Source organism: Nyctibius grandis, chromosome 8 (genome assembly GCF_013368605.1).
Source record: "Nyctibius grandis isolate bNycGra1 chromosome 8, bNycGra1.pri, whole genome shotgun sequence".
Classification (NCBI taxonomy): Eukaryota; Metazoa; Chordata; class Aves; order Nyctibiiformes; family Nyctibiidae; genus Nyctibius; species Nyctibius grandis.
Window position 1 is genome coordinate 17,510,155 of NC_090665.1, and position 25,224 is coordinate 17,535,378.

The 25,224-nt window shown below is 37.2% G+C and overlaps 1 protein-coding gene across 1 annotated transcript in view; it reads left to right on the top strand.

Annotated features, from left to right (window-relative positions):
• The window catches only part of DNER (delta/notch like EGF repeat containing), a 131,305-nt gene that overhangs the window by 97,668 nt on the left and 8,413 nt on the right, over window positions 1-25,224 (top strand). The window contains exons 8-11 of the mRNA XM_068406818.1: window positions 4,456-4,680; window positions 15,654-15,776; window positions 19,245-19,358; window positions 20,462-20,593. Of these exons, the coding sequence (XP_068262919.1) occupies window positions 4,456-4,680; window positions 15,654-15,776; window positions 19,245-19,358; window positions 20,462-20,593 (594 nt within the window). The remainder of the gene's footprint in view (window positions 1-4,455; window positions 4,681-15,653; window positions 15,777-19,244; window positions 19,359-20,461; window positions 20,594-25,224) is intronic.

A 25,224-nucleotide genomic window follows, 5' to 3' on the forward strand; every position in this document is an offset into this window, starting at 1 on the left:
AAATATAACAAGGGCAAATGTAGAGTCCTGCATCTGGGCAAGAACAACCCCATGTACCAGTACAAGTTGGGGGCAGACCTGTTGGAGAGCAGCGTAGGGGAAAGGGACCTGGGGGTCCTAGTGGACAACAGGATGACCGTGAGCCAGCAGTGTGCCCTTGTGGCCAAGAAGGCCAATGGCATCCTGGGGTGTATTAGAAGGGGTGTGGTTAGCAGGTCGAGAGAGGTTCTCCTCCCCCTCTACTCTGCCCTGGTGAGGCCGCATCTGGAATATTGTGTCCAGTTCTGGGCCCCTCAGTTCAAGAAGGACAGGGAACTGCTAGAGAGAGTCCAGCGCAGAGCCACGAAGATGATTAAGGGAGTGGAACATCTCCCTTATGAGGAGAGGCTGAGGGAGCTGGGTCTCTTTAGCTTAGAGAAGAGGAGACTGAGGGGTGACCTCATTAATGTTTATAAATATGTAAAGGGCAAGTGTCAAGAGGATGGAGCCAGGCTCTTCTCAGTGACATCCCTTGACAGGACAAGGGGCAATGGGTGCAAGCTGGAACACAGGAGGTTCCACTTAAATATGAGGAAAACTTCTTTACGGTGAGGGTGACCGAACACTGGAACAGGCTGCCCAGAGAGGTTGTGGAGTCTCCTTCTCTGGAGACATTCAAAACCCGCCTGGACGCGTTCCTGTGTGATATGGTCTAGGTAATCCTGCTCCGGCAGGGGGATTGGACTAGATGATCTTTCGAGGTCCCTTCCAATCCCTAACATTCTGTGATCTTTATCTGTTAAGACTCAGCTAGGGTGAATTTCAGTAAAAATCTTACAACTGCATTTTAATGATTTCTTGTTTCCTTATGATGAGTATCTTCTTTCCCTTTACAGAATTCTGGTGAAATTCCATCAGACATCTTGTATTTCCTCATAAAACAATTTTCTATAAGGAAAACAATAAATTGCCTGTATTTCTTTTAATATTTATCCCTGTATTTCAAATCTAAAGATTTTGTAATCCCTAGTCCTAGCAATTCAGACTTAATTTTTCACATTTGTGTTATTCTTGGAGTTAGGTCTAACATAACATTCAGGCAAGTCGGTTGTTCCGCAGACTGTATGAAAAGCAGTTGTACCGTATCTTCAGATAATGTTTAACTTCCTTGATTTGTACTTGGCTCTTTTGCTTTCAATAGCCAAGTAATTAAAATCCCACTATGATGAGAAATCTGGCTTTTATCCAGAGTTCCTCTATCTCTGAAAACATTTTCTGATCTAGTTTCTATCATTGCCCTGGAGAACTATAGCAATATATGAAGAATATCACCTGTCTTACTACTTTTATTCTTCTTGACAACTAGCCAAATGGTCTGATCTGTGTAAGCACAAATATTGTATTGTGTTTTTTAGCACTATAAATCTTCTCTAATATTGCTTTTCCCCTTTACCCTCTGTGTTACTCCTTTGGTAAATTTTGCACTCAGATCTTTCAAATCACCAGTAGTCTTTACATTTCAGTCATATCCTGGTTACACCAATAATGACCTAGATAAAGGGTTGGGGTTGTGTTAGCTGGCTGAAAAACAATTCAGGGGATATCTGTCTGCAGATAAATAATGCTCTCTTTTTTTTTCTACAGCATTTTATTCTGCTTTCAATCAACACACCTCTCCTTTGAATTTGATTTTAAAATTTATTATTTGTATTATTTGTTTTCAACAATTTTATTGGTATGGACAATTTTATTATTTATGGATAAATGTACATTTAGAAATGCTAGAATAATAGATCTCAAATTTAGATGTGTATCTGCTGCTGCTTTGAGTATTTTTGGATATTTAAGTCATACATAAGATTGAAACTTCCAGAATCAACTGAACACATTTCACAGTGCAGTCAAAGATAGCACAAGGGCAACATGTTTTAGTGTATTTTTAAACCTGCATATGTTCTTGAAGTGCTTTCTCACTTGAAACATTAGCCATCTGCCAGTAAGCTTCTCTTTGTGGGGAAGATTATTGCAAAGTTGTAGCAAAGCAGCATTAGTGTCACTGTGTGACCTCAGATCTCCTTGATCCTTTTTAATCCTGTCTCAAGAGTTAGTGTAGAGATTTCACCGGACTCATTGGCTGATCTCGTCCTGGTAATAGTTAAAAGTCCTTGCAGGTTCTTTTAAATCTGTCCGGGATTTTACGATAATAGTACAGGCTTTTTTAATTTGTCAGCAACCATTGCTGGAATTAAATTCTTGATTTTAGGGTTTCCATTCTTTTCAGTTTCTGATGGTTATGGAGTAATCATCTACAGGAGGGACCTCTAATATGGGATTCCACCAAATCTGTTTTTAATCCCTCCCTCTTCAACACTGGTGTGCAGGTGGTCCTGATAAAGCCCAGGAAGCTCTCTGAGCTGTAGGGCAGCAAAATGGAGAGGGCAGAAGACTCCTGCCTCTGTTCTTTGCCTCTGCCCTATCAGACTTGCTTTTCTTTCCCGGTCTGTTGCTGAGTTACTTACGACTAAACTGTTACAAGTTCAATCTGTAGGTTGTTTCTTTTTTTTTTTTAAATTGGATTATTTTTTCTTTGTTTTTCATTCCATAGATCTGGTGTAAGATTTATGAACATATGAGGGAAACGTGGCTTTTTAAGTCATTTGTCCAGGACCTAATGTTATGAGGATGCTACTAAAATCCTGCTGCCAGCAGTGCCCAAGAATATCCTAGTTTTGTCTGGAACTCACAGGGCGCTTGTGGCCTTTCCATCTTTTCCTTAGTTACAACAGTCTAAGTTTTGTTAATGCTCTGAGTAGATCCCTGTGTTGGGTTACTCACCTTTGTTTAATATCCATTTCTCTCTCCTCCTGATACAGTTTGCTGAGCTTTTGTGGATGTATAAAACATGGAGTGTGTCTCCTTGAGGAAGCCCTCAGGATATTTAAAATTAATTGCTAGTCTGGGGTGTTTTTTTGTGTGTGTGTGTGTTTGTGCTGGAAACTTTAACATCTTTAGGCTCATTATCTCAGCCCTCACTCACTCTTCAAGTCTTGGAGCTCAGTCAAGTTGACAGACTATGCTCAGTTCACTCTATCTTTCTGGCCCAGGTTTTCAACAAATCTAATCAGTAAAGAACAAACTGTAGAATTTGAATCTTTTAGTAAATATTTGTGGGGTTTTTGTTATGCTTTAAAATGTAAATTAATCTGTTTCTTATGCGCTTGCTTTCAGAAATGCCAGTTCCTGGCTTGCTACTCACAATTACAGTGCTAGAACTACAGTTAAACAGTTACAGTTTAGCTCACCTGAATGTGAATCATGAATAATTAGAAAAGAAAGAAAATCAAAATGCCCTGAGAGTAACACGTGTCAAAATTAACTGAAAAGTATTTCCTGATGAGTTGTGCCTTTCTTGAAATGTGGAATGACATTGTTTATAACAAAAATATTTACTGAGTCAGTAAAAGATAATGAGATGCTGTAAAGTATGTATTTAATGTGGTATTTGGTCTCAATTTTGGTATTCATTGTAAGCTTTATACAATACAGGGGTTCAGTTTTAATACATCAACTGCGTTTAATCCAGCAGCAGGACTTTATAGATACAAAAACTATAGAAGTAAGGCCAAATACCTGCTTCATTCCATCAAGGACAAGATTTCAATATTGAGTGTTAATCCAAAGTGTCACCTCTCATTATTTATTTTCATGCTCTGAGTTGTTGGCAGGCTGCTATATAACAGAGACAGTTTGCTCTTTTATTTGGAAGGGTGCTAGAATTTGAATATTCTTTTCTGGCTTGCTTTTGGGTATGATAACCACTCTTTACATTGTAATGGATGTGATATATGTGTATGTGATAAAAACTATAGTTAGTATACTGCAATTTGTTAAAATGTTACTATTTTCTACATCTGATTAAAACAACTCCCTTGCAAGGATATCCTTTTCTTTATGTCTAATTTTTACATGGCATTGCTTCAATAAATCATTGTCTATCCTGCTAATAAGTAGGTTCTTGTAAAAGGAAATCTTTTAAATTATCGAAGCTAAAGTAAACTCGTGCTGCTTTAGAGGTTGCTATTCTTAATAAACACATTAACAGAAATGAAAAAAGGGTCAGATTTGGCTTTTCTTTTTTCCAGGCTAGTCTTTTCCTGATCTTTAGAAAGTCTTCTGCTTTTCTAGCCAGATACACTTCGTAAAGTGGATAATCACGGTCAGATTCAACAAATATTTTTGCACTTCCCTGCCTTAATTGTATGATAGTATGATTCTACCTGAAACATCTTATATCACACCATGTTAATGGGTGAAATTAGAGTTTAATGTATATAGGAAGTCTGTATTTTTGTAATTTTCATAGAATAAAAAAATAGGAGTATAGATATATCAATGCCTTGCTTTTAACTTGCTTTAGTTATTAAAATTGTATCCATACCAGAATGTTTACTTATCAAAACCATTTATTTCTTTTAGGGTTTTTAGGAACATCTTGTGAAGACAAAATAGACCCTTGTGCATCATCTCCCTGCCAGAACAATGGAACCTGTTATGCAGATAGACTTGCCTTCTCCTGCAGTTGTAGTCCTGGATTTACAGGACCTACATGTGCTCAGCTGATTGACTTCTGCGCTCTGAATCCTTGTGCACATGGCATTTGTCGCAGTGTTGGAACCAGCTACAAATGCCTCTGTATCCCTGGTTTGTACCAGTTACATGTTTTGTAAATCTTCTAATATTTTTATATGCAGATTCCAATATATAGTTTAAAATTACTTCCTTTTTTCTTTTCATTATATAAAACACATTGAGCAGATGTTCTATCTGTTTAGAATAATGCTAGGAATCTACACGTTACTTTGGAAAATCAAAAATTGCAGAGTGAGCACTGAAAATACACACTGAGATCCATATGGCTTGGTTGATATCTAAAACCATGGTCTGCAGGATAAATCTTTTTAAGGTGAGGTATCAGCGTCATTGAAATTACAAGATTCGGTAGAGAGAATGGAAAATGTGACACTGCTCATTCGGGAAGGAGTGGAAACAAACAAGGTAGCTGAACAAAGGTAAAGAAGGAAAAAAAATTGGTTACCTGAAAGGGTTTAGTTCTGCCATCCTTGTTTACATAAATTATCTCTTTTCAGAAGTTCCAGTGTTACTGCTTAGGTGAGTATAGCTAGTAGACCCAGCTGGTAACTATTTGATAATATAGCCTAACGGTGCATGGTATCTGGGTTGCATTTTGCTTAGCTCTAGATTTTTTGCTTCATTATACCAATGTAACAGAATATTGGGGTGCTTATAGCTCCCTTTATACATTTTAGCAATGATAATTAATAGTTGAAGTAACAGTTAGAATGAATGGTATCACGTGCTGCATATCCACTACTGCTTAAGCACTTTCAGAGTGAAAACTAATATTCTTTGTTTTAATTTGAATAATTTCGCACTTTTTTTTTTTTTTATGTCTGTTCCTCTAAAGCTATAAACTTGAAAACTGCAAAAGAGAAGGGGAAGATAAATCCCCGGTGTACAAGGCATAAGCTAAGGAGTGATATTGGATAGTTAGTAGCTCTACATATACATAATGCTGTGACATGCATGTTGTTCTCTGAAGTTCCTTTCAGAGGAATACCTTCTCTCTGCTGCTTTGCCTTGCCTTGCCTTGCCTTGTGGGAAACCAGTCACAATTCTCCTGCTCTTTTTCCTTCCTCCTCAGTTAGCAGGGTGTGGAGGTATCCTACCAATTGCAAAGGTTTTGCCTGAAGTAGTCAAGTACTCCTATAGGTGGTGAGTCTGAACATTAGTACATGTAACATCCACATGTTTTCTTTTCAGCCTGTGCCTAGAAAGAAGTCAGCTTCATCCTCTTCTAAAAAGAAGTTTCTCCTTTTCCTCCCAAGAAAGAAGCCCACAATCTGTTCCTGGAACACTTCAGACTAGGGTAGTGAGGCTTAGGACAAAAAGTAAAATAACTGTTTAATTTGACTTTCATGTATTATTGGCATTTTGAGGAAGAAAGATGTCACTGCTTGCTGCTTCTGCTTCTTATGGCTTTAGAGCAAGGTGAAACATAGAGCACTCTCCTATTTTCCTTGAAGAGAGAGCTTTTATCTAAGATTCTGTAGCCCATAAAGCCGGTATCTCATCTAAAGAGAGATCCCTGAAGATGCAAGAATTACCAGATAATGTCTTTGTCTTGGATGATATATTGAGTGCACACTTCAAAGTGTTGCTTTTGGTAACATGCATGCGATCTTCAAGGAAATTCCAGATGTTGAGAGTAAAGTTTGAAACTGCTTAAGGATGAAATCATTCACCACTTTGCAGGAATAATGGATTGTGTTTTGAGAATAAGCCATCACTCATTAAGTCAATAAATGTGGTGTGAACAGGTTTCAGAGTTATGGATGCCTCAGCATAAGGCATTGTATTGTGTAGCAAGATTTTCACTGATGTATGCTATCCTGAGAGGGAGGCCACAACATGGTTGTGTTGTTTCACAGTTTTATTGCTGAAATTTTCTTCTTGCAGTGTGTTTTGATTTTTAAAATGAAGATGCTTTTAGTAATAGGTGAGACAACTGGGTATATAGTACTTAGTACAGTTACAAAGCTTGTGCATACATAATACAATTATCCTGATCCAGAGCATGATGTAACAGCAAAGCCTGTTTTGACTAAATTTTATAAAGCCTGTTGAATAAAGGTAATTTTTGGAACTCAGTTCAATGAGCAGTCCTAACTTTTCTAGACTGTCTAGTTTTCTTACGTTGATTCTGATAGGTCTGAATTTAACTGGTACAGAAAACACTAACCTTCTGTGCATTTTGTGTTGAGTTGTTTCTGCACCAGAATGGATTAGTTTTATTTGTGGATATGGGGAGTTCGTAATGAAATCTACTAATGCAGCATTTTTAGAAGGTGTTAGAATTAATCACTGCTATTTAGAGACAAGGAAAGGACCATCAGAAGTTGTTTTTTGGAGAGGTACTCACAAATGAACAGAAGCTAGTGGAAATTTGTAGTTTGGATTTGACAGATTTATAAATAAATTACATACCTCTTTATAAAGGAGAAAAATATGAAAGTGAAATGCAGACAATATCATAGTAGTGTTATCTCATAATTTGTTTGTTGTCCAGCAGATGTGCGTTTATACATACAGGATTATAAAAATCTCATGTAAGAGCTTTAACCTTTGAGACATATTAATTTATTTAACAAATAAAAAAAAAAAGCAGCCTCCATTTTATGGACGGTTTTTCAGGAAGCAGCCTCGCTGCTTCTGCTTGCAACTTTTCAAAAACTAGAGAGTAGGTAGATTTTTGTGGCAAGATAGGTCCAGACATTTAAGTGACCTCAAATGTTTTCAGCTCAGATGTTTCCATGAATGGTGTGGGCAGTTTTCATCTGAACAGAAGAATGGCATTATGTAATGCAGAAGAGTATTTCCTAATATGTGGTTTGTTTTATATATTTCAGGAGGTGAAGATGATAGTTCTTTCATTACAAATTTTCAGTCTTCCTTTTTGAAGTGTTTAATTGCTTTGCTGTTCATTTGCATAATAGAGGAATCCTTAGAGAAAAGGATTGGGTATTGAGATGAAGAGCAATAGGCCTAATCATATTTAGATAGAGCTAACATATCCTGTCTTATCGAAAGCACAAACTAGAATTCATATCAGTTGATAATTAGTTCCATGTCTGACAAAATACATTTTTGATTGCAGGTAGTTGAAATTGCCAGGTGCTGTTTTCCTAAATTCATTTTTAGAACTGAGAATTTAATGATTTGCTATTTACCCCTTAATTTTGGATAATCTTCTCCTCACACAGCTCCCAGAAGGACTAAATAGCAGAGGGAGTGAACGGGAAAAAAAGGTTTGAAGTTAAAAAAAAAAATCCGGAAAGACAGGGAAAAAAGCGCTCAACAGGTCAGAATATGAGAGTTACTTGGTAGCATCAACCTCTTCCTTGACTGGCTAGCGAGTATTTTGTTAACTTGTTTGCATTCATAACAGAGAACTGCTGTTTTACTAGCTATTGAATGGTACAAGCACTTAGGGCATGGTAAAGAAAAATCTCTGCAGAGGATGGAGAAGCTATTGAGACAAGGAGCTGCCTAACGCTGGGCAACAAGGAAAGTGATCAAAATGTATCAATGTGGTTTGATCTTTAAGTGTTTTTTAACATATGACTGAAACCACAGTTGACTGAATAAAACAGATTGATGAAGAGCTTTTTTTTAAAGAATACCACTGTTGCGTATGCTCTGGGAAGTTCTGAAAAGAATTGCCAGGATTCAAATGCTTTCATTTGTAGAAATCTAAACATATAAAGAGATATTCTATCCTTGTATAAGCGATAGGAAGATACGTAAAGTCAACAGAAACCTGAATTTCCCAATTAGCGTAAAAAAATTTTCTTCTAAATTTCTGGTGTAAAAAGAGATCCGATTTCCAAACTGGAGTATCGGGAGCTGTCCAGCATGAGTGCCCTTTCCCGAGTCGTCCATGGTAGGCAAAACTAGGCATTTCTTTTTCCAGGTAAACAAGGGAAGTTATAATCTCCTTCAGCATGTTCTTTGCCTGTGGTTCAAACAGCAAAAAGCTAGTTAAATATTCTTGGACAAATAAAAGCTTTTTTTTCCTGAAATTTGTCACCTAAACCTGATTAGATGTTGTTGGTTAGGCTTCTTCAAATTAATTCTGTGTCACACAGGACTTGAAAGTAGTCTCACATGTCTCATGTTATGGCAACTTATTTTTATTTAAATAATATTTGTGCATTTAAAAGTTAGCCAGATGACAAGCCATAGAGGCTACATCCAAGACCATATATGGCCCTTCTGCAATTGAACTCTTTTGTGTTGCTCCATGTGTGAAATTTAATGGGAAGTATTTAAAAAAAAACAATTTATTTTTTCAAAAAATTCTGTAGACTTCTGTAAACTTTACTTTTAAAATGACAACTTGTTTTAGAAGGAATTCTCTCTACAAATAATATTACTTGCTTAATATCAAGGTGGAACTAAAGGCCAAACTATAAGAGTTTGTCATTTATCTGTCAATAATTTAAAAACTTTGATAACTTATTTCAAAAGATCATTAAAGAACTGCACCTAAGCGGTAGCAAGGTAGGAATAGTCAGAATTGTTTGTTTTCTTCTGTTACGCCTTTTCATTGTTATGAATGTACCATTATGGTGTTTTAAATTTTTTTTTTAATCATAGCAGGATTTGAACCAATTACCTTCAGAGATTTTCCTCATGAGTTAAAGGCATAGTAGATAAAGGGGAGTCAACTTCTTTGTAGATTAACATCTAGAAGGCATCATAATACACACTTCGCCAGTGGTTTGAGTAATTATTGCATATGAGGTAGATGAGAAATTAAACTTGGGGATTCCTGTGTTCCCATTCCTAAAAAAACCCGCCAAAGTAGTGACTATAGAGCATGGCCTAACACATTTTTTGTATCTTCATCAAAAAGCAGTTTGATAGAGAGGATGAGTTATGTCTCTGGTATATTAAAAAGCTGGATTCTATTTACAATTTTGCCTGCAGAGACTTTGATGGTCTCTGTTACAATTACTTGGAAAGTGGATGAATAAAATTTGTGTGCAGTTTAGTAGCATTATCAAGGGTTGATAATAAACATACTGAACTACATAAAGATATTACCATACATTAGTAGGAAAGAAATGATCTCTGCTTCTTCACCCTGAGGCTTTCTGACGACTTTGTCCAGGAGTCTTTCACTTTCAGACATGTCCCTGAATTCATATACATTTTTTTTGATATATTAATGGTAAGTTTATTAAATGATATTTTAGAACTCTTCTATATTGGTTATATGGTATATCTGAAACATACTGTTTTAAAAACTTTAGAACCTGCCGCTTATTTTTTGCGTTCGGTTCTAGGATGCCATGTTCTTTTTTTTCAGGCATTTGACAGAGAATATAATTTCTTATTACAAAAGCAAAGTGCTGCAGAGTTTTACTTATATTTGTGACCTGAATGCCATCATTCCTTTGTGCACTGTTTCTACTAGCAGGCATAGTGTCAGCTGGTCTTTCATCTGTGTTACTTCTGCCTCAAAAATTAAACAAGAGAGGAATTTTAAACAGTTCCAACTAGCCCAAGGTCTGTGAAAGTCTCCTTGCTTGGTAGGCAGCTTGGTTTCCGTGCTGTTTTGGCCAGTGTATAGATTTGGAGAATGATAGATGATAGTTATTATACTTGCATAGCTGCACAAATTGCAGAACACACACAACCAGCCATTTACTACTAATTTTTTTGTGTGTTGGCTTTCATTGTGAGCATTGTTATGGATAACCTACATCATCTAATAGCTTGTATAGAAAAGCTAATTTGTATAAGTTAACTTGGAAAGTAGTCTAATACTTTTGAATGTTCCCATTTCCAGAATGGAGGGAAAAAATGTGTAAGTTATTTCTAAGTTGAACATACTTCTTTTTCAATTGTCTGCTGAGAGGGCTCTATGGAATTCAAAACGTGACAATACCTACTTTGTATTGTCTGTGATTTTTCAATTGCACATGAAACTACCTTTAAATCTTTAATTATATGCTTACACACCCAAATTATTAATACTTATCACCTGTCCCTTTACAGGTAACAAAGAAATACCCAGTGTTTGGACATTAGATTCATAGTTTGTGTTGTGTTTTCATGCTTACCCCATGTTAAAGAACCAATCTTGAGAAATATTCTTGTGCTCATTTGCTGGATTTCTCATCTAGAGCCTGGTTCATGAAACCACTGGGATCCCATTGTGTCTGTTCATAGAATGTTTATTTAGTCCCTGAATCCCAAAGCAGTTTCTTCCTCTTCTTAAACCTTTTCCCTTCTTTACTCTCCATTATTTTAATAGAGCTGCTGTTATCAATTTCAAATGCAAATATTTAATATATTCTTTTTAATTTTGTCTGGCCCAAAGCAAAGAAATCTCTAGAAATTGAATAACTTAATATCGCACCGAAGTTTTGCATTTGGCTTTGTTAAAGACGTAAGGCTATGGAGTTTGAAACGACAAAGCACATGTACAGACATTAACATCTGACCTCTGTTTTATAAATATACATGATAGCACATATAGAACATTTGGAAAAAAAAAAAGAGGAGTGTCAGAAAAAATTCCACAGGGTATGAAGAGTGGTGGCAACTTTAGAAGCAGTACCGTGGAGTATGTTTCCTCTGCATTTGATTTTTTGCTCATGCGGCTTAATAGATGGTTATAGGAGAGTAGGTTTATCCCAGTGCCTTTGTAGAGGCAAGTGCAACATTTGTCTGTAGGAGCAGCAATTTTTCCTTTCTCTATCTTTTCCCTTCCCACGTTTTGGAGCTGGTGTGGGCAATGCAGGCTCTGGCAGAAGTGACTTTAGGTTAATTCCAGTTGCAGATTGTCTGTGAACCCTTTATTGCCTCTTCCTCATCTTCTTTCCACTTCTACATGAAGACAGCCCTCCACGCAATCGGGCTATGGCTGGTAAGCATGTCTTCCTACCTTCCCGCCATCTGGAGCAGCACTTCTCTCTTTCACTTATTTAATTGCTATATAAGCTCAGACTTTAACTGAACACATTTATTTCTTGACTATATAATGTGCAACTCTGTTAGTGAGCGGCCATACATGAACTGGTGCTGTTCCCTGCAAAAGGGAGCTCTCTTTCATTGTATCCCATTAGGCCTTCCCATGGAGATGGGATTTTTGTCCTGCTGCCTTGATTTGCTGAAGTCTTAAGTATGGATAAGCCCAGGGAATCACTGTTGAGGAGCTAGCATCCAGGAAAGCCTCAAAAGCTTTCAACTTCATTCTTTATTGATTTATAAAGGGAATAGTAAACTTCTCCTTCTCCCTTTTGTTAACCTGATAGTGCAGATATTCTCAAGACATTGGCAGGCACTGTTGTATTTTTTGCTCTGTAAGCTGCTCTCGAAAGCTTTGATAAAACCTATGGCTTCTCCCCACTAGCCTGCATGACATGGATTGTGTGTTCCCTTTCACATTTTCTCCCTTTGCAGTTTTTAACATAGCCATGTGCAAAGAGAGCACATCTTGGCATGTAGCTGTCTGAAGACCATGCCAGAGAGCATCAGGCAAATATCCTGGTCTCTTCAAGGCAGCCTCCCTGTTGCTTAAGAAAGAGAAAGAAAGGCTTGGGAATGCAGAGGAGAGTGGCAACAGATCTGTTCCTGCCTTTGTAAAGACCAGTAGCAGAAGGACAGTCATGTAGAGGGAGAAGAGGTAATGTAGGGACATCATTATTTTAGGGTTTTTTTTTTTAGGTTTCCTGTCCATTCCCCAGCCTCTGAAGAGAGCACATCAGAATGGGACCATGGCAAGTTCTGCTTGAGTTCATGAAGGTGCTGTTATTGAAGGCATATCCAATTTCCAGTGACCTGGAAAACAAAAGTTTAATAATATTAGTTGCCCTTTTTGAAGCTGCAATGCCCAATGAGGTTTTTCCCCTGGTCAGGACACAGCAGCTGGAAAAGTGTTGTTAATGTAGGTATTGTTTCTTTCTTTCTGAATATGTCCACAGAAATGTTATACACCACAAAAGATACAAATAGTTGTATTTGGCATTGCTTGTAAACATAAAAGCAGCAGAACTGTAATGTTGCTAGAAAGAGAGGAAGCAACTATACTAGAGTCTGTTGTTCTGCTCCCGTTTCCATCTAAATTCTTTAATGAAAACATAAAAATTACTTCTGCAGTCTTTTTGAGGATATATGTATGAATTCAGTATAATACACGGTTTATATATCAATATAGATTAAAAGCAGCAATACAAAGAGAAACGCTAATTAAGAATTATGTGGTGCCTCTCAGCTCCATGAGAAGCAACACACCTTTCCCTTGGGTGCGTGGTCCCACTGCAGAACTTTCTCCACTCACTGGAGTGAGCTGCTGGCACCAGGGTGAGGACGATGAGGGTGAAATCATGCATGGGTGAGACCTGCCCTCTCGTGGAGAGAGGACACAGCTTGCCCTCTCTGGGTGCTGTGTCTGTCGGCGTGGGCTGTCTCAATCCTAAGGAGGTCATACGATAGTTCGTATTGATTGTGGAAATCGGACAACTGTTCAGTCACAAATTTCCCTCTGCTCCCTTTGAAAGGTGAGAAGAGTGTGACATGTGGTAAACTTCCTGCCCCCAAATATATCTAATACTTCTAATATCTAATTACATCTGTGTTCAACACAGGGAATTCTTTAAAGTTTTCTGATTTTGGTTGTTTGTATGTTGGCTACAGATGTCACGACATAAGGATATTTCCTTTTATTGTAGGCTAGATAAAATTCATGATAGGCTAATAAAAAAAACATAACATTTAGCATAATTAATTCTGTATTCCCTGGCTAAGAGCTTTGGAGAAAGTGGTTCTGAAATGTTTTTTAACAAACTACTAGTCCAACTGATATTTACTATGAAAAGACAATTTTGTGCAAAATCAAATGGGTAATATTGCATCTACATCTTATGTAGTACTAACATCTGTTGTATCTTCATACAGTTTTATTTTTAATTATCCGTAAGAGGGAGAGAAGATGGAAATGGTGTCTGGAGGTGGCACTTGTCGTATTTTCTATGATTCTGTGAGAATTTGGGGAAAAATTTAGAGTGAATATAGATTGCCACTTACTAAGATGAGAATCTGCCCCTCTCTGGTTCTTTATTCAGGAAAGATACCCTCGTTTCAGGTTGTTTAAATTTTGCTATTAACTAGAGATTATCTGAAGAAGTAAAATCACACTGCAGAATCTACACTTTGTATTTTAGGCCTTTTCCCTGGCATCTTTATTCATGTCCATGGCATCTTTATTCATTGTATGCTTATTCATCTATTGCTTTTATAGCTATATGTAATGAGTAAATCAAGATTTTAAAAAGCATATAAACACTGTTCTAATGCATCGTATTACATTATAGATTATAAGTACATATTCATGGTGTTATAGTGTTATATCACACTAATAGGAGGTTGAGGGGAGTATTGGCTATGATGAGTCAAGAAGGTTAAATATTTAACTGAGTTAATCAAAATTAATCCATGGTAGGGGTGTGGGAAGAATGTCCTTATGTACTGTTAACATACCATGACATATCTTCCCTGTATGACTGTTCTTTATGAAAAAATGTTTTTAATATGAAAGCATATTTGAAACTGCCTTTTAAAATTTGTAATATAGACCTTCATCAGAATTAAATTTCAACATTGAGCAAAGTTGACAAGTAGAGGCAAGCTTTTGTTTAAAACAAATAAAAACTTTCCCAGTCTACATTGTTTTCAGTACCAGGCAAATATTATAAAATAGCAAGCCAACAGGAACAGGAGTGTGCAGTAATTACTGCATACAAAGTGGCTCTGGGATTACTCTGTGGACAATAATATGGGCTAGAATTTATATCCTCACCTTTTCATGGATGGATAAAGAAGAGATGGTGCCATGGTTTCATGAAGCCAAACCATTTACTAAAACATCCAAAGCACTAATTTGTGTTAATTTCCCAGTCAATTCAGTTGATGTTAACTGCGTGGTCTTTGGTGTGCTTGAGAGGGAGGTAGGCTGTGTGATGCCCCAAGTGAGATGCTAGGACTTGCGGTTATTAGCAGCACGTAGCGAACAGTTGAAGAGATGTAGGAAACATAAAAGTCTGGTCACTCAATTATTTGCTGTAATTTCCAGGAAGGGGATAAACATTATGAAAGATTCATGTTTTAGTAGAAATATTTGTACTATCTGTATTTGTACTTTCAAAAAGATAAGACCATATATTGCTTAATCTATTAAATTTTGAACCTTCCCTAAAGGTAATTTGGCTAATTATGAAGCACTCCCTGCACCCCCAAAGAGGAGGAGACAACTATTTAGAAAGACTCGAGCAAATTGCCTGGTACTTTTTTCATTGGTCAAACACAACAGAAGTTTGACAATTCTGCTGTGCTAATGCTTGTCTGTCAGGGAGAAAGCAGTGTTTATGTTGCATTTAAATGCATTATTTGTACTTACTAAGCATTATGACTGATCTATTTTCTTTTTTTCTTGTTGATGTGTTAATTGCCTATAGATTTAGACATTGTTTCTGGAGTTGGAAAGCCCCTACCTTAAAAAAGTTAAAAACAAAAAAAGAAAGAGAAGAAAAAAGTAACAAGAAAGAAGAGAGGAAGCTTTTCATTAACAAAAGTATAACCTGGGTCTATTGAAGAGGAATTAAATAAGCTTCTTGGTATCAAATACAATAGCCTTCAAAATGACCAGGCTTATGATTCTTCATATTCAATACAAAGTAACCAATATTATCAGGCAAACATATTTTAGCATTACAGCCGGTTTATTTCCCCTGTCACACTATAGTAATTAATGCTGTTACTTAATATGAGTAGGTACTACTTTGACCTGATACACTATGTCTAGAAAGTAATTTCAACTACTGTTAAGACTAATAATCATATGACACACTAAATCATGAGCAAAGTGGAATTTCAAGATGTCCTTAAAATCAGTGTCTTAACACGTATCTGTCTGCACAGTATATTTCAATTAACAAGCATCTGCCCACAGTCTATAGTTGCCTCATTGTTAATTTTTACTGAGAAGTGTTTCACAGCTCATTTTCTTTCCTCTTTGTGTGATTTAGGTTACCACGGCCTTTACTGTGAAGAGGAATATAATGAATGCCTTTCTGCACCCTGCCAGAACGGAGCCACCTGCAGAGACCTCGTCAACAGCTATGAGTGTGTGTGCCTTGCTGAATATGAAGGTAGGATGGCATTTGCCTCTTGATTTTTGGTTTGTTCTATGTATTTTTTATGGTAGGTTCTCTTACAAACAGAGATATACAATATCCTCCATCTAGCAGAAATAAATCCCACATCTAAAATTTACAGAAAAAGATTTCAATGTAGACCTGTTCCCATAATCTTTATTCAAATGAGTAGTTCAGATTTAGCTGGTCTGTGACAATTGCATGTCCTTGTCTGGGGACAAATGGCTTCTCTCTGGTCTTAAGTGTACTTTTTTCTGCTGTCTTTAAGATATGTTAGAAAGTGATGAGTTTTTAAAAGAAAACATAAATAAATTTTTTCATCAGTTATTATTAGGAGCCATTACATGGAGGCTTTCCAAATTCTTTTTTCATTTATTTTCTCCAGTGAAGTAAGTTAAAAACATAGTAATAAAAGATTAGTATTTTGAAAAAGATTAGCACAAAGAAGTAAAAATGAAAGTTTTATGTTGGTTGTTCATTTAGAAGACCATAAAGCCCCGAGACAGTAGCAGGTCTGTGATTGCTTTCCCATGTTAACTGCATCTCTTCCTGGATATGTTCAAATGGAATTGCTCTTCAGCATTTAAGTAACTTATAAAATAAAGCAGAAAACTATGTGTTTCGCTATACAAAATCTTTTATCTTGGAGTGGATTTCAGCTTTACACAGAGCAGCACATATCAGCTGTCTGTGACATGTCCCTCTGTGGAGGGCTAAAATGACACTTTTTTGTGTATTCTGTTTTGAATCATGCATTTTGAAAGTAATTTTATATACTATTACTATTAAAAGATATATATATATTTTACATAGAACGACTATGTTTTAAGGAACATTACCCCAGCATTTTCTCATTAAGCGTACCAATCCTTATCTGTGTTGATAAGTAATGCTCATTTACCAGCTGCCTGAGGCTAAGTATGTATTTTGTGCTGGTGATTGCACTGCTCTTTGACAACAGATACAGAATTCATCATTTTAGAGGCTTAGTGAGGAAATGACCCTCAGCTTTTCATGACAGTTTGAAGAGCACTTAACCGTAATGTTACGACTTCGTGTTCTGTTCTCAACTGACTTGTGCCTGCAGCAGAAAGCACTGTGTGCGCAGCACATTTTGCTTTAAATGAAAGCAGGGGACCTGCTCCTGTAAGCGGCTTTGGTGATTACTGAGCTTCCTTCATTCCCATACTTAAGGTATTCAGTGGCATTAATGAACAGAGGTGAGGTACCCAGCTCAAGATACTATGTGGGCAATTAGAGACCTCAATTTTACCACCTCCAACCCAGACCTCCCCTGTCTGCCTCCATACCCCCCTTCCTGCATGTGGTCTTCTGGCTGGCACATAGATAAGAGCTGTTATCACTGGTCTGGACTGAAGTATATGCCAGCATGTTCCTGTGGGCTTCTGGCTCTGCTGCCGTCTGCTGCTTAGCTGCAGGATGCTCAAACTAGAGTGCCCTGCCTTTTTGCTGCTGACAGACTGACCAAATGATTTCAGTAGGTCTGTAGCGAGTAAGTACGTGTGTGTGTATATATACGTTAAAAATACATATATTTAAAATAAGTTGGTTTCATATAATTTTTAACTACCACTATTTACTTCAGATGATTATTTTTATAAAACTCACGTAAGTTTGCAGTGCTGTACATAACCGTAGTGCTGAACACTGAAGAACCAAGTTCATAAATCATAGAATAGTAGAATGGTTTCGGTTGGAAGGGACCTTAAAGATCATCTAGTTTCAACCCCCTGCCACGGGCAGGGACATCTTTCCACTAGACCAAGTTGCTCCAAGCCCCATCCAGCCTGGCCTTGAACACTGCCAGGAAGGGGGCACCCATAGTTTCTCTGGGCAACCTGTGCCAGCGTCTCACCACCCTCACAGTAAAGAATTGCTTTGTAATATCTAATCTGAATCTACCCTCTTTCAGTTTAAATAAATTCACTTGTTAAATAAATTTGCTTGTATACATACACCTGATATGTGTCCAATTTCTTCCCTTTATCGTATTGATTATTCTTTCTCATATTCTTTTCTCTAAAGGCTTTATTGCCTCACTAATTTTACCTCTGTATAGTTCTGGTCTCACACTCTCCAAATTCAAATTCACGAACTGCCCAGTTCCAGTGCAACACCCGTGGTATTCATTAAAGAGGTTGGGAAGGAGTAAGGCAGGATCAGCTGCATGTCCACTTTTCACATGTATTTGTCTAACCTCTTTGAGGCCTCCATCACTATAGGTTCTGTAATCTCCACAAGTAACATAATTCCTTCACTGTCATTCACTACCTCATGATTAGAAACATTTTCCTGAGACTCAAGCTGTATTGCAGTTTTTATACATACTAAGCCATATGAGTTTATGCTTCTATTGATTATGTATCTTTATAGTTTGCAGGACAGTAAGGATTTAGAAACATGAACCACCTCAAAAAGTGAAAAATGTGTTTGTAATTTGTGTTATCACACAGAAGCATTCAGAATCGTGTCTTGTAAAAAGCATAAGAATGGAAAAACTTGAAGATAATTTAAGGTTTTAGCTAAGTGGTCACTTTGGATTCGTTCCCAAGAAAAGAATGGTAATAAGACCTAGATTTAGACTTAAAACTTACATTAATGGATAAATTTAAGCAGGTATTTTAAAAGCAAGCTAGATGCATTATAAATGAAGTCCCACAAGTCATTCATTATTCACACATGTATATTTATTTTTTTCAAGTTTCAGTGCCATTCATCATTGATTTTTCTAGTTTTAGCTGAGAAATAGATCCAGAGCAAATGATGCATGTAGCAGTGGCAGTAGAGGCTCTGTCCCCATCCCCAGGAATCTGATGTGCTTTACATTGTGTGTACCAAATATGGCTTGCACTGTCCTCTGCAAGGCAAAGCTGCTGAATTGACGTGGCCCACATTTGAGAATGAGAGAGCGAAGGCAGTGGCATGAAGTTGAGTAACCCAATTATTTACTTTTAGCTATACATTTGAATAAATGAATTTCTCTTTTTATTGCCTTAGTTATACTCCTCAGTTTCCTGCAAAAGTCCGTAAGAAGCATCAGAATGCTTATGTATATTAGTAAAGAAGTTATTACATTGAATTTTTACTGAAGACAATTATTGTTTACATTTTATTGAAGAACATTAGATAACTGATCAGATTATGCTTTATTATACCATTGTTTTTTCATAGAAACTCCAGTAGTTCTTGTTAGCAGAAATTGCCCTACCTCTGTTGTCCCAAAGTCTCAGTGGGTGGTAAGAGCAGAGGGAAGGCATGTGTGTAAAAGGTTTAACCACCATAAAATACGTGGCTTTAGTCATATCACATTAGCCTAATAGGATGGGTTTGGAGGCTGCACATTATTGCTGTCATCCAGGTGAAGTTAAGTTATCGCATGTACTGATTTCATGCTGTCAGTATAGGTCATGTTAATGGCACTGACTAATTTTACCTTTTCAGGAAGGCACTGTGAGTTATACAAAGATCCTTGTATTAACATCAACTGTCAGAATGGTGGCACTTGTGACAGCGAAGGACTAAATGCTACATGTATTTGTGCACCTGGATATACAGGCAAGTAATTTTTACGTTACACAGAACATCTAGTTGTCAGTGTTCATGGTGTCCAAAAGAAGACAAATACCAAGTCAGACTGTGTGTCTTCAAGGAAACAAATGAATTTGGACTTTGCTGAATTGTAATCAGTCTAGTGAGAATGAAAAATTCTTGATATTACTTGTGACTGCTTTGAACTTTAAAAATTTTTCAGCAAAAAAAGCCTGTTACTAAAGAGAATTCACTAAGCTAACAGCTATTTAACATGCCTTATGACCTTACTGCTTGAGACTAGATTGCATTTTCAAAATAACATTTTGAAGACTTCCAGGTAAGCCAATATACTAATTGGGCACTGTTGAAACTGGAAAAGGTTTTAACATTGACCTTAGTTACTGCAAGCTGAAGAAACAACTTTTTCCGTTACCTTAATATGCAATTGTTAAAAGCCCTAAAGTGCTTGTTATGAATCAGTTTACACTTTCAGAGTAACGGTAAGTAGCCCATTTAATTCTTTGGCCTTGTATTAAAACTGACATGATTGGTATAATTCAAATATCTGCCGTCAAGATAATTTACAACCTGATGCTCTGTTAGTCGTGTAAGGTAATATCTAATGTGATAGTAATAGATAAATCCATTCGTAGCTGTTCTGTAGATCAAATTGTGCTTTTTGATCTGTGCTAATTAAAGGCCATTTTTTTGAAAAGACTTAGCTTTCCATTGTACAGTAGCTGTTTCTCAGAGGCACTGATTATCTACATTATTGTATAGCACTTCAGAATATACATGATAAATTTTTATACCACATTTTCTTGGGATGGAACTTATATTTAAAAATATGAGGCACACATAATCTGGGCGAGGTTAGTCAAGTCTCTTAGCCCTCAGACTTTGTTTTCATCTGGTTGAATGAGGATAATATTTCTTTCTTGGAGGCTATGTGAGACTCATTTCTTGAAATGGTTATAGAATACTTTTGATGTTCTGAGAATAAAGATGCTATTGAGCTACATGGTGTTTTGCAGCTAAAGAAAAATTAAATGGTTGATGATGTATCTGCTGTATGAGGCACCCACTATATAGAAGTTTGGTTTTGTTTTTTTTTTTTCTGATATAAGGTGAAGAATGTGAAATTGATGTAAATGACTGTGACAGCAACCCATGTCATCATGCTGGAACTTGCATAGATCAGCCTGGTGGTTACACCTGCCATTGTCCACATGGATGGGTCGGTGCAAACTGCGAAATACGTAAGTTTTGTAGTTTTCCAAAAATTTCTAAAAATGATACATTATAATAAAGAAATTTGTATTTGTCTCTAAATGCCTAACTGCACAAATACTCTGAATAATCTATAAATTATCAAAATTCTGTTAAACGCATTTTGTTTTAGGCTATAACATTTCAAAAGCAGCTATGGAAGTTAGAAGATTCTGTTTCTGGGCACCCTACTTTGAGATGTGTTGGACCAGATTGTCAGAGATGTTATCTCACAGCTGGGCACTAGGCAGTTTGCCTTTTAATTGCACTTATGCTTCAGAGCTTACTTTCATACTTACCTTGGGTAAAGTGTACCTCCATAGCACTATAAGCATGGTCCTAACAGACTTGTATTGACTTCTGAGGTCCTGCAGTTGTAGTAATGTTTCAGCAAAACAATTTTGAACTTGCTTACCTAAGGAAACAAGTCCTGTGTAATTGTGCTGTGACTTGTGTGTGCGTGCATTTACCAACTTTTTCAGGAACAGCTTTTCCAACTGTAGGCCTGTTTCCACCAAATTTGTTAGAAAGGTAAAGGTCTCCAAAACAAAGTGCTTCCAAGCATTTAGTAAGACTTAGAGAGGTTCCATTGGTGGGCCTAGTGAAGGAACAGCTTCAGTGTGATCTCGTTTCTTAGTATAGAGAAAAGGTTCCGTGTAACTACACCTTTATGGAGCAGTAGAGAGTCCATGAGAGGAAGAAAACATGAAGGAAGGAAGGAAGGAAGGAAACTCTTCCAACTGTGCAAGAGTTAAAATAGAAACTAGGCTTCATTAGTTCTGCTACTCGTGGAGCTGCTTTGTATTTCCTTGATGTCTTGTTCTTGGGTTACAGATGTCTTTACTAGGAAGTTTAGCTGTGTATTTAACTGCTTGAATGCTCAGATACTGTGGTCCTAGATCCCATCAAGTTATTATACAGATACACATGTTTTCATGAGGGGATTTACACCACTTAGCACAGCTAATGTTGCAGGAATAGGTGATAGATTAAAAAATAAACAGAAGAAGGGACTCAGTTCCTATTGTACATTCATGAGAAAATACCTACACAAAGGCTGGAATAAAAAATTATTTCTATATCTCATTTACACAAGGAGCATATGAAGCTTCTCTTTTTTACTCTCTTTTACTTAAACTTTACTTAAACATAGCGACTGCTCTTTAAGTTTATTTCTATTCTTGGTGTTAGTCCTTTAACCCAGAGAACAACTGTGTTCACACCTGGACTGACACAAAAGTTCGATACTGACAGGTTTACGATCTCCTCTCCCTGTAATTGTTGGTTGTGAGTTCAGCTTCAGTGCTTTCTGTTGAAAGCCAAGACTGCAGAAGAGCATTGCTAGAGAGTCCAGAGATGGTGCCAGCACTGCCTTTTTGTTGTGTCTGTGAACAGCACATGCGCTTTCCCGTGTGGTACAGAACCGTCATGGCGTTGGGACCACAACGTTGCGTGCTATCTGTATACCATATCACTCATGCTAAAAGATGCTCAGATGAGCTTTTACTGACTGTTGTTAGTGATACCTGAAACATGCGTGTCCAAATTGATCAGCAAGGCAGTGTAATTCTGCCTGCCTTAGCTAATAGGCAGTGGGCTGACAGACAGATAAGTGTAGTTCTTGGAGAAAGCAATAATCATCCTGAAAATGTACTTCCTGGAGTGCCTCGATACAGCAACAATTACATTTCTGTTATGTAAGGGGATGAATCGATGCCAAGGGGAAACAGATGGGCTTGCACGCTTTCTGAGTCCTGCAGATGTGCTATATGGAATCAGTGATGCTTGTTCTGGAGTTCTCCTTTCGTTGTCATGCTCTAGTCACTAAGAGTTTGGCTGTTTGCACCACAGATACATCGTGAGGTGTGTATAAACACAGGGGAAAATGGGAGAAGCAGAACAGAGGGTGGAGGGAGCCTTTTCTACTGTCCAGCTACTCAGTTATTCCCACTTCCCCCTGTGAGGTTTGCATGCCCCTAAGCACTATATATGACAGGTAGGTTCAAGCTCATATCTGTGGTTGGTCAGTATTAACTCCTTTCTGACCTCGTTTGTAAATCTATGAGAGAGAAAGTGGATAAAACTCTGCTTAAACTTTGTTCTCTTGAGGGGATTGTCTCTGCTTAGTGTGTATTTCTCTACACGTAGCATCTGCTTATACTTGAACTGCAGTGGCCTTTCCTGCTCAAGATCTTGGATTTTCTGCTTGTATTACACACTTGCAAACTGTGTAAGTTAAAATGATGGAAAGAAGCAACAGCACTTTGTTGCTGTTTTAAGCCTTTTACTGACTGATTTGTTCTTTTCTCTTGTGACTGCTGTGACAGGAGGCAGGGAATTATCTGAGTGTTAACTGGCATTGATAACACTGCAAGGCTGATTCTCAACCAGAAATATTAGTCATTTTCTTTCCATCTCAATATTTGGAGAATAAATCATACAGTATTGTTCATGGCAATTGCTCTCAGTTGAAGAGGTTGAAATTACTGTGGTTTTAATCAAAAAATCAGGATAGCTAATAGCATGTGTATATATGTAATAATAACAATATAGGGTTTATAGAAAATGCAATTTAGGAAATTCTGGTTCAGATCAGTCTTGAAGGAATGAAAACAGGAAAAAATCTTTGCATAGTCACATAAAGATATATTTTGAAGAACAAGTAAGATTAAAATTTGAGGGTTACCAATAGTTTCTTCAATAAGCTTGACATCAGCAAATGTCTGATGTTCCCTTGCTATTAAAGTCACTGTGACACAGCATCAAAGTAAAATGATGTGTTGTTATGGGACACCATGATACTTCCCAATTGTCAGATTGTAAGTATGGACATACAGCCTCTCTAACCAATGCAGTGGCTTATCCACAAAGCTGTGAAAGCTTTCCTAAAGTGCTTGGATTTTAACAGGTATATAAAGGATTATGCAAATAGAGAGGGATTGAATGTTGAATAAATCACTTTGCAGAAAGGATTTGAAAGCATTTTGATCTGCAGGTTTTTTCTACAGAACTACGTGTCCATGGGAAGGTCTTTGCACTCACTGTCTCCCTGAGCTCTGAGTTGACCAGCTGATGCGAACCCAATTCTGATCATATCTAGAAACAGAAAGGCCATATCCAGCTCTTTTATGCATAGATGCACCACATCTGATGTCACTGGAGTTGAATCAGTGGTGCAGTGGATTTCTGCTCAGCTCTAAAGATTAAATGTATTTAGTAAATGTGCTTCTGTTCATCTTCCCATATCTCCTTGTCATATTTATCATTGTTTCAGCAATTTGTGCATAATGGTTAATAATGTATTGGAAATTAAATTTAAACACTGCATACTGACTTCTTTTGTATTGGACCATCCCTCTAAATGCTAGAAAAAGACATGATGAAGCCAGGCTTGAGACTTCTCAGGAGGGGGATGAGCTGGTGTTCAGGAGTCATTTGACTAAATGGATCACATTTTACCTTTTGTGATTTTCTGTTACTAGCCATGGAGGAGGCTGTTGATACTTAGTCTTTTTTGTAGAACAACTCTCTCTTTACTATTCCCCATTTTCTCACCAGCTGTTTTATCTGCTTGGAGTGACTACCCTAACAGGATTTCAGGGTTATCTTCTTGTCAAACTGCACTCTTTAATTTTCAAGTGCTGTATATACAACAAACTAGACAAGAGATAGATGTATGTTGCCTGGATGAAGTGTGATATTTATTATATCATCTTATGGTCTTTGCCAGTGTTAGCAATTCCAATTAAATAGGATTAAATTGATTTTAATTATAAAGAGGATGTTTTTCCTTTCAAAATGTAATGCATTTGCCTAAAAAGTTAATGGAGCATTTGCTGTGAAAATGCTTACAAAATGTCTCAAATGAATTCTTTAATGCCTGCTGGTTTTGTTGATATCATTACCTCTGCCACTTTTGTAATTATTAATGTAGTTACCAAGGTAAGCCAAACCATGTGGCTACTTGAAAACTGACATTACAAAGAATTTCTAGTACAGACTATGTGGTAGGCATTGAAATCTAATTCTTAATTAATTTTATGAACATTACTGCGATAACTGAGAATACTGTGATTTTGAGCTGTCGTATGTTCGTTCTGATCTTTTGGAGTATAAGCTGTTAATCTTCATATTTTTATCGTGTGAGGAAGAAAGGAGGAAATTTCTCTCATCCTTATCATCCAGAGATGGAAGTCTAAATCAGAACTGTCTTGCCATATATCTGCACATGTTAGATCTGAATTTGGCCTAGTCTGACAACCTGACAGAAACCACTGCGTGTGACGAATGTGCTGCAGAACAGAAATAGAAACCCATCCCAAACTGCACAGAGCACAGCGATATTCTCTCCCTCACATCCCAACTGCGCAAATTGCAGTAACAGCACTTCAGAAACATTAAATCACTCAAGGATTCAGGCTGATCAAAACTTCAGTGATCTCTGAAAAAGATAACAGAAACAAACACTCCTGTAAACTCATTTGCAGACAAAAAGTCTAAGCAAGCCCAAGCTCAGGACAACCTTTGCTACTGTAAACGAAGGGCAACCGTTTCTCAAACTCTGCCCAGGTGAATCCCACACGTTACACCTTCAGGCTTTCTTCCTACCTTCCTCTAAAAT